The 10,359-nt window shown below is 37.9% G+C and overlaps 1 protein-coding gene across 1 annotated transcript; it reads right to left on the bottom strand.

The window, feature by feature from the left end:
* Positions 1-963: 963 nt before the first annotated feature.
* p2rx3a (purinergic receptor P2X, ligand-gated ion channel, 3a) lies at positions 964-8,656 on the bottom strand. Its single transcript, XM_006781369.3, has 12 exons — positions 8,371-8,656; positions 8,077-8,239; positions 7,807-7,878; positions 6,474-6,543; positions 4,246-4,342; positions 4,075-4,149; positions 3,839-3,980; positions 3,375-3,511; positions 3,191-3,284; positions 1,656-1,721; positions 1,498-1,575; positions 964-1,409 (listed from the first exon to the last, which is right to left on the bottom strand). Exons 1-12 carry the CDS (start codon positions 8,502-8,504, stop codon positions 1,284-1,286), a joined length of 1,254 nt encoding a protein of 417 aa, XP_006781432.2. The 5' UTR covers positions 8,505-8,656; the 3' UTR covers positions 964-1,283.
* Positions 8,657-10,359: the final 1,703 nt, after the last annotated feature.

Genomic DNA, 10,359 nt, shown 5'->3' with positions numbered 1-10,359 from the left:
TGCTTGTGCAGCTATGCTGGAAAAGTTGAGATAACACCTATAACGCTGACTGGCAAATACACCCCCCTCTCATCTCATCCCGCCCACATTATTCAATGCTAATAATTATATTCAACAGGTGGCAGGTTGGTGCAGTGGGCAGGGGCCTTTCTGTGGAGTTTGGATGTTCTCCGTGTCCCTTGTGTGTCTGCTCCAACTTCCTCCCACAGTACAAAGACCTGGCATGTTAGGCTACTTGGTAATTCTAAAAAGGCCATGGATGTGTGAGGGAGAAGGTCCTTAAAATTATGGGATGCACTGAATCATTTTGTGTATTTTTCATGTACAGAGTGCTTCATGGTGTATTGTATCATATTCTATGATTTCCATTACATGCATTATACTAACTTGTGTTATCATTTAAGTACATCAAAGCTTCACACTAACTGCTGTTGTTTCCTCTGTGGCCTCCCCTGACAGATATCCTTTCTCATAAATCACTGTCAGCACCATTAAGAAGCTCTTTAGCCGATCTATTAGTGTCCTGGTAGTGAAGAGTGGGTGGGCACAGACGGATGACGGGAAAATGAAAATATGAAAATCTGTGAGAAAAGCAGAAGAATAATCTTTTTTTCAATTGCATAAACAAAAAAATGACTAAAAATAGAGAATAAGAATCACTATAATAGTCCATTAATCTGCACAGTAACTGTTGCATGAGTGTGCAATATCCACCAGATGTGGACTAATAATGGACCATTTGTAAACCTTAAGATCACACACACACACACACACACACACACACACACACAAAAACCAGGATTTGCTGTATCTCTACACCACTTAGAGACTTGGACACTTTTACTTCAGACAAAAGAACAGACTGTGTTTGTGCGTACATGACAACAAAGAAAAATACTCCAAAGTCTTATTCAAATAATTTATTCTCAACAGTGTTTCAGTATTAGACATATTTTTTCCTATTTGGCTTGAGTCAGGAGGATTTCATCGGCTCCACCTTTCAGCTGACAAACATGAGTTTGACGATTTACATAGTTAACATGTTGCTAAATCAAAATGTTTGGAATAAAAATGGATTTTATTACTATTACAAAGAGGCTCTAGTTTGACAGTTATTGTTGTGAGCTACAAGCCCTTACTTCTTATGGAGATGGCAACAACATCGTCCTCCTTTACCCTGTTCCATATACTTGCCGATCTGAAGCTGAATACCTCTTATAATAAGGTAGAAAGGGAAAGGAAAAGAGGAAGGGGAGCCCATGTCTTCACATTGCTGCTGTCGGTTAGAGAGGTTGGTCATAGGTGTTGAGAGAAAGTGCTCCAGAGTCACAGGAGCTCTTCATGCATTTGAGTGACAGTTGGCTCCCTGGACTCTGAGCTATGGAAGCTTCTATGTGAGCCTCTGACACCTGCACGGACAAAGCAACAAGGAAAATCTGTGATAAGGTTCTGATAGGTTTTTGGACAAACATGTTGCTGTGCCATGAAAAGCAATACCTCTTCAAACTTTTTGGCTTTGTACTGCGCTGCCCCTTTCAAGAAGTTTAGTAAGATGATGTCACAGAGAACCGCGCCCTGCCACGACAGATACAAAAGATCAATGAGAGCCGAGAGCAACATGAGAACAATAGATTAGGTTGATAAGAATTTCATACCAGTCCAATCGAGGAAAAGGCAGCTACCAAGTTGATCATAGTTGGGATTGTGTTAAACTTTCCTGCCTGAAAGAGATGGAGTCACTTTAGATGGCATGTAATGCACTGTTTCATACACACAGGCTCTCTCCTTAATGTTTAATTTTAAAATAAAGTACTATTCCTTAATGATTTTCTACACTATTATAACTGAAATGTATATTTAAAGATGGTGATTTATTTTCTAAACATTTACAGTCTGGGATTTAAAAGTCATATTTTTACACTTGGTTAGTATGCTTATTTTCTGCTCTGGTGAGAGAGGACTGATCGCACGCTGTGCCAGCAATTTAGTCTTGGAAACATCAGCTGAGCTATTTTCAAAGGAATATAGATAACATTCACTCACTGGCTACTTTATTAGATACACGTGTTCATCTGCTCATTAATTCAAATATTTTATCCACCAATGGCATGGCAGCAGCATTACTCAATAATAACTCAAATAACTACTTGTTAGAAGGTACACAGGAGAGCATCTGTGAAAGTGCAACACATTGACCCTACAGCAGTAGAAGACCACACTAGGTGTCACTCATGCCAACTAAGAACGGGAAATCAAGGCTATAACCCACACAGGCTCACCAAAATTGGACAATAGAAACTTGGAAAAACATCGCCTGGTTTGTTCTTGAATCTTGATATCTGCCCTAACATTTGAAGGGTAGTGTCAGAATTTGGTATAAACAACATGAAAGCATGGATGGTGGTGTAATGGTAGCAAAGATATTTTCTTGGCACACGCCTTTAGTACCAACTGGGCATTGTTTATGCCACAGCCTACCAGAATATTGTTGCTGACCATTTTCATCCCTTTATGACCACAATGTACCCATCGTCTAGTGACTGCTTCCAGAAGGAAAACACTCAGTGTCACGAAGCTCAGATCATCTCAAACTGGTTTTTGGAACATGACACTGAGCTCACTGTACGCAAACGGCCTTCAAAGTCAACAAATCTTAATTCAGCGCAGCACCTTTAGGATGTTGTGGAATTGGAGATTTGTATCATGGAAATCTGCAGCAACTGTGCGATGCTCATACCAACAGGGACCAAAATCTCCTATGCCATGAAAACGAAAAGGGTGTTGAGCCTGGTGTTAAAAGCATGTACCCGATAATATTGTTGGTGAGTATATTTGCTTATGCAATTACTGGAAATTTGGAAGCTTCAAAACTTTTGTGCTGTGTTTAGAAAAACAGCCTATGCGATAGGCTAAGTCTAGAGTCTAAGCTAAGCTAAGCTAGCTCTGTGCTACAATAAGCTAACGTGGTGGTAGTAGGTTTCCCACAATGCTCAGCTCAACAAAATGATTTTAGGTCATGTTAAATTGAGACTTCTGCAAAGTTTCTTGATTTTGTCATGTTTCAGTGTTTTTTTAATTAATAAATGTCACATTTTCTGAAAATAAATTACATAAAATGACACATGGAAATTCTTTGTTTTAGCCAGTTGGTATTACACTTTGTCTAATATTAAGTTTGAAGACAACTCACTTTGCCAGTGACCATGACATCAAAACGGATCGCAAAAGCTTTATGAAGAGTCCGAAATTCAGTCCCATTCTCTGTTTTGAAATATTTTGCAAATCTGTATTCAAAGAAGAGAAAAGAGTAACTAAAGACTGATTTTTAAAAAAAAAAAGAAGTAAACTTGAAGAGGAAGAATCATTATCACTACCTGAAGTTGTATCCTTTGGACACAGCATTCTTGGCAAATGGAGCATCGAGTCGTGTGAAGGAGTACTTGGGAATACATTTTTCAATGTTTAAGTCCAGGTTACATTCCCACTGAATGTTTATTCCTATTTCTCCACCCTGAGACAGAAGGATCGGGAAAAGAGAGACACACCTTGAGGTTCAGCACTTAAATATGTAATACCAGCTTTGGCTTTGACGTAAATATGTGTCAAAGCTAAGGCTTGTATTGAAGTGTATGGAATTGGATTGACTTTAGGTCAGAGAGAATTAATTAGAAATACTTCCAAAAATATCTGGCTTTTTGAGCTAAGTGTTATCTTGTGCACTTAATGATGATTGAGGCACTTCAGAAGCTTTGCATAGGAAGGACAAGACCGCTGTCTGTAACTTGAAACACCCTAACAGTGACAAGACCTTCATACAACCTTGTACACTCATGCTTACCCTGCTTAACAGTTCAGTTACATTCTGACCGGTGTAGTTCAGCACATCCCCCACACGAAAGATGGGGCAAAGGGGGTTGTCCTCTGGATGGTATTTACAATTCCTGATTTGATTGGCTGTCATTGTGGGTGGAAAGTTCCCTCTGAGTAAGGAAAATGATTTTATGTTTTTTTAAAAAGACTCTCATAATATATTGATGTTTTTTAGCTGCTTCGGTTTAGGTTTGTGTGGTTTACCTGGTGACATTAAAAAGAGGGAAACGAATACTGTTTTTGATGAAAATAGTGAAGGTGTTCACATCCATTGGTTCACTGTGGGAGATAAACACAGAGACAAGTGGACAAAGATGACACTTGTGGCTTTCAGTGAGTGAGATGTATTTGTGTGGGATGTGCGTGCACTCTTACATTTTGATGGCATCATTTTCAGCTGGACACCATCCTTGCATCTCACACATGCCATGGGACTCATTGGAGTTTTTAAGGCAAGCACCTGTTATTACACCTGGTGCGTAAGAAAGAAGAGGAAGGAAACATTGTGCTCAGGTAACTGAATGGAGATACTGTTAGCCATAATAATGATCAGTTATACAGTGCTGTGAAGTAGTATTTACCCCAAGTGTTTTTGTACATTTGTCACACACGTTTCAGATCATCAAACACATTTTTATGTCAGACAGTGATAACCCAAGCACATACAAATTGCAGATTGAAAATAATTTCATTTATTAAGGGAAAAAATTATGTGTGAAAAAGTAATTGTCCCACTTAAATCATTAATGTTTTGGAAATCTGAGTTAAGTTTCATTACATCCAGGCCTGATTACTGACCAGACCTACTGAATCAAGAATTTACTTAGATAGAACCTGTCTGACAAAGTGGGCTAGGTCAAAACAGTTCAAGAAGCCACACAACATGCCACGATCTGAAGAAACCTGACTTTGGAAAGGGCTACAAAACAATTTCTAAGGCTTTCGACGCGGAAGAGCCTTTATCCACAGACAGAGAAAACTTGGACAAGCAGTGAAACTTTGCCGGAAATGGCTGGTTGACCGAAATTACTCCAATCGCATCGACGACTCACAAAGAACATCAACCAAAGAACTGCAGGTCTCACTTGCCTCATTTAAGGTCAGAGTTCATGATTCAACAATAAGAAAGGGACTGGGCAAAAATGACATCCATGGAAGAGTAACAGTGAGAAAACGCTGCTGACCAGACGATCACAAAGGCTCATCTCAGATTTGCAGAGAAACATCACGATGAGCCTTGAGACTTTTAATCAAATATTCTGTGAGACAAAACTTTAACATCTAGTGCAAAACTAACACGACATTTAATAGAAAGTTCATCATACTAATAGTCAAACACGGTGGTGGTAGCGTGATTGTCTGGGGCTGCTTTGGTAGACTTGCCATAATTGATGCAGTTATGAATTCGGCTCTCTAAAAGAAAATCCTGAAGAAGAATGACCAGCCATCAGTCCATGCCCTGAAGCTCAAGCTCACTTGGGTCATGCAACAGGACAACGATCCAAAAAATAACAGCAAGTCCACCGATGTCCTCTGAATGGCTTAAAAAAAAATAAAAATGAAGGTTTTGGAGTGGCCTAGTCCCTGTGGCCTAAGTCTGGACTTGAGATGACCATTCATCCTCAATCAGCAAATAAGAGTGGGCCAAAATTCCTCCAGTCCACAAGGACAAGGACTCATTACCAGTTATTGCAAACACTTGAGTGCAATTCTTGCTGCCACAACCACTTATTAGGCTTAGGAGTGAATTACTTTGTCAGACAGGGCCAGGGAGTTTTGGATAAAGTTCACTGCAAATTGTTTGTAAACAATATAAAACTATAAATATTTACCCTGCTTTTTGATTTAGGTTCATACTTTGTGCAGTTGATATTCTTCTAAAATATGCTAAAGGACATGGCACCTGGTTTTAAAGACTGAAATATTTAACAATGAGCATTGTCTGACTTTTTGTTACCAATATGTTTCAATATTATAATATTAAAACTGCAAAACATAGGAACACATTTCAATTTTCACCATTTACTACATTGGGTTTAAACAACATCAGGTGGTATAAAGATTCCATCAATAAATCTACAACTTTAACAAAGGCTGGCTCATTCTACTATAAATATATTCTTATATTCAATTAAAGATTATTTGAAGATACAATAATATCACAAACATCTTGGCACATTATTTTGAAGATATTATTTATATTGATATTATTTTTAAGAAGGTTTGTTCCTGGGTATTAAGTGCTACATTCTGCCTTATGTCTCAAAGGTAGATAAAATAAATATATGATTCTTTTTAAACTTCACTTCTACTTTAAAAATATTTTTGTCCCGGTTAAAAGAACAAAGAAACCCTGTTTTTTTTGTTACATAGCGTAATTCATTTCCTCAGTTTTTAGCACCATGCCGTATTTTATTAATTCAATTTTTGGGTTAAAAGATTTTTTCATGATTATTTTTTCATCTAGTATTTACTTACCAGCCAATGCCACAAATCCGATTTAAAGAATATTTAAAGATAAGCAAAGTTACAACACCACAGACTTGACATCAGCACGTTTCTGTTTCTGTTGAAAGTTTCTGTTTAAAATAAATCTGACTCACCGTTGTAAAGGTTGCTGCCGACATACTTCTGGCAATCTTCATCGGAAGAACATCTGAATTTCTTCCCAGTCTAAAAAACAACATAAACACAGACACTTAATGCACGCCAGACAAAATAAGAAACATATAGAAATGTAACAGTGGATGAACAGGAACACATGGACGACTGCTCTGGTGCTTTTCCTACTGAAAAATAAAACTCTAAGATATATTAGTCCAAATATAACTTGAAAAATGTTGCAGTATTACCAGCTGCTATTAATGCACTGTGAGGTCAGTTTTTAATCATCCTGTCTGCCACTGACAGATAACAGGCTGCGTTTAAGAACCTACAGATCTGCCTGTTTACGTTAGAAACATTAAAGAATACATATCAGTGATATTATTAATTGCATTCATCTTATACTGACATGAAGCTGTTTCCATACCAAATGAACAAATGTAACAAATTCCAGAATAGATTTAAAGACTCCCGTTCTTCCCATTCTATATACAGTTTTAGCATTGCCTTGAGAATCGAGTCTCTGCCTGCCATCCAGAGGTAAGGCCCTCCTACCTGGTCACACACACCGTCTCATTACAAAATGGTAAATGGCCTGTATTTGTATAGCGCTTTACTCAGTCCCTAAGGACCCCAAAGCACTTTACACTACATTCAGTCATTCACCCATTCACACACACACATTCACACACTGGTGATGGCAAGCTACATTGTAGCCACGGCCGCCCTGGGGCGCACTGACACCCTACTGCGACACACTGATGACTTCTCCAGGTTATACTCTGCCTAAGAGGAATGGATGGATGGACCATACTGCCAACACTACATTGAGAAGGAGTTAATTGCTCAAGGTGTGCCCTCTGCCCTTCAGCTCATTACTGCATCCTACTGCCACTCACAGGTAGGAGTAGAATGTAATTTGATGTCAGTGCAAAAGAGACTAAAACTTTAATTAGATTTGTCAGAAAAAAATAAGTGTAGTCATAAATCTTTACTGATATATATGACCATGTTTTTGCTGTAGGGCTTTCAGTGAATTAGCTGAAGACTTCCTGTTGATTCTCTGGAGACCAAAAACACCCCGTACGTATAAATGCCAGGCAGATATCTGCTGGAATATCAGTTTGCAATAATATTGATCTGATAAGTTGACAAAAATTCTGCAATTTGGTTTCCTTGTTCAGAATATGCAATATTTTGACGTATTTTATGCTGCCTAGGAATAAGAAGCCATAGGTGGTTACAATAAAACCAGCAAGCCTTAAAATCGACTGAAAATTAATGGTAAAATGGTAAAACGTGACAAAAGCATGCGCTTGAATGTGTACTCACCTCTGTACATCGTCCTTGGAACTGATTTTCAGTGACGATGAGTTTGGTGATGATGCAGAACATGCCTGAACCCTAAAACAACAACTGAATGCTTATGATATGCTTTGTGTTTATTTATTACTACACATATGAGACTGGGCAGAAAGCTTGCTCATCATAAAAGTTCTTTTAAAAACACTTTCAACTGCAGCATCTTAACTGCCAACATTGTTAATAACTCATAGAAAACTACAAAGTTTAAATATGTCATGTTATCATCAGGTCACTCACCTGAGGGGGCGACACGTAATCAGCCACGTCCATCACACGATTCTGATAGTTCTCATTTTGGTTTTGGTTTTGTAGATAACCAAAGCCTTTGACTTTAGTCATCACGGAGGACTCAATGTTGGTGTCACTTGACTGATAAGCTTTCTCATGGATGAAGACCCAGCTGCATGACACGGATCAGTGAAAGAAATATTCCTTTTTGTAATTTAGCTAAGGAAAACTCAATTTACACCCATTATTACACACATTATTACACTCTGAAAAAAACTCAAAAGAAAACTACAGATCACTGACCCGACAAAATAGGTGATGATGAGCAGCTGTACAATCCGGTTGATGATACCCACAGACCAGCTCTTTACCACCACAGATTTGGTGGTCTCGTAGGTGAAGAAATTAGTCAAGAACCCCCACAAAACGAAGCCCATTGCTGCTCGTCAGTGTGACCCAGGTAGCAATGACTCCCCAACAGGTGCCTTCTTGGAAACTTGATGGTAAATCTTTCACAATACAGCTGTCCGTTCTGGTTCAAATAAAGAAATAAGATCCTAATCTTCACCCTGCTTGTATCATCTCTCAGTCTGGCCTGTGTTTATCGCCTTCCTTGCATGCTTAGTTTTGTTGGTTTATGACACAAATTGGACCTCCCCCTTTCTTGACACAAACGAGTGGGAGGAAAATGTCTCCTCTGTCCCTCCCGCTGTCTCTTTCTTCTCCACAAATCCCCATCCCCAAACACACTAACCATGCACAGACAAAAGCACAATTAGACTGAGGCAGTAATCGATACCCCATATGTCCACTGTGATTTGCTCACAGCATGCTTTCAGTAATAATGTAATAATTTTCATCTTTCATGTGTTAGTGTCTGACTCAGAAGGAATCTATCACTCACACTTTCCATTTCACTTTTAGTAACTTTAGTAATTTTATTAGCAGCATGAAGAAAAAAAATGATAAAATTGGATGCTTTAGTGGTTTAGTTCATGAGAATAAAATTTTGCAGACATTAGAATAAACCAGACAGAAAGCATCAGAAGGCAGATTTTATCTGTTATTTAGTAACAGATGTTATATTGCAGCAGAGATAACCTCCTGGTTGGCTGGGGCCTGTCTGTTTGGATTTTGCATGTGTCTGTTTCTTTGATTTCCCATTGTTAAGTTTCTTCCTTCCACAGTTAATACTGGCTGATGTACATCTTACCTAATACTAGCTGGGATATGTGGTATGTTAGAAAAATGAGCGCTGTAATGGATATGGTAGAAATAAACAGTAAATATAAGGTCAGACAGAACAGTGAATGGCATGCAGGATATGTTTAGCTGGCCAGGTTCACCCTTTATATGTATAATCACTTTTAAAATATATAGAAAATTGGTTGTTTTTTGTTTTATAGCTAGCACTAAGTTATACAAAGATCAGAGTATTTGTCAGTTGATAGCGAATAAAATTTACAGTGAAAAATAACAAATGGTTTTGAGGAGTGTATTATGACTTTCTTTTTAAAACTCGCCCCTTCTTAAGAATTAGTTATGACTAATTAAAAAAAGAAAAGCGGCCTGAGTGATTCTCAGTGTGTGGAAGGAACCATCTTCTCCAGAATATAACAGGTGGGAAGAAAATATGCTGAAAATGGTGTCATATGAAAAAGTCTTGGCTAGGATTAATCATGGGGACGAGGTTTTGGCTGAGATTGATGGATCTTATTTTGCAGTGCAATTATCTTTTGTTAAATGTTATGTTTGCTGTGTTGTAGGTTTGTTTAGGCACTCGATAACTGAATAACTTAAGAATTTGATTTTTTTACCCTTTTTTTGTGTGTGTATTGATATTTAATAACTATTGATAATTGACCCAAAATGCAAATGTGAATTAACCATGGGATTGGAAGCTGTATTTTTTTTTTGTTTTGTTAAATGTTAAAAACAAATAAAGACTTCAATTACAAAAGAAAGAAAAAAAGAAAAATTTTTATGAGAAAAATCATAGACTTCTTCTAATTCACCAACAAAAAGGAGAGCCTTTAACATAGGCAGTTAACAGAAGTCCAAGACTATTTGTACACAAAGGAGGGAAATGAGACACAGGTGAAGACTATCTGGTCAAACAGGGGAGACAGGCAGGAATAATAACTAACACAAGAAATGAAAGGAAACAAACCTTCAAAGTAAAAAACAGGAAGTAACCTGAAGACAAACACTAAGCACCGAGACAAGAAGAACACATTAACACGAGACAGAGTTACTATAATTTGTCCTCATTTCTTCATGGTCTGTGATGAA

The sequence above is a fragment of the Neolamprologus brichardi genome, chromosome 2 (genome assembly GCF_056152115.1).
Source record: "Neolamprologus brichardi isolate AB-2024 chromosome 2, ASM5615211v1, whole genome shotgun sequence".
Classification (NCBI taxonomy): Eukaryota; Metazoa; Chordata; class Actinopteri; order Cichliformes; family Cichlidae; genus Neolamprologus; species Neolamprologus brichardi.
This window is presented reverse-complemented; position numbering and strand designations above follow the sequence as displayed.

Excerpts from the sequence above, each read along its gene's own strand:
- p2rx3a (XM_006781369.3), bottom strand. The coding sequence starts at position 8,504 with ATGGGCTTCGTTTTGTGGGGGTTCTTGACTAATTTCTTCACCTACGAG. Across the intron at positions 1,576-1,655 it reads CCTTTTCCTCGATTGGACTG|GGCGCGGTTCTCTGTGACAT; the intron begins GTATGAAATTCT and ends CTGTCGTGGCAG. Across the intron at positions 1,410-1,497 it reads AAGCCAAAAAGTTTGAAGAG|GTGTCAGAGGCTCACATAGA; the intron begins GTATTGCTTTTC and ends TTGTCCGTGCAG.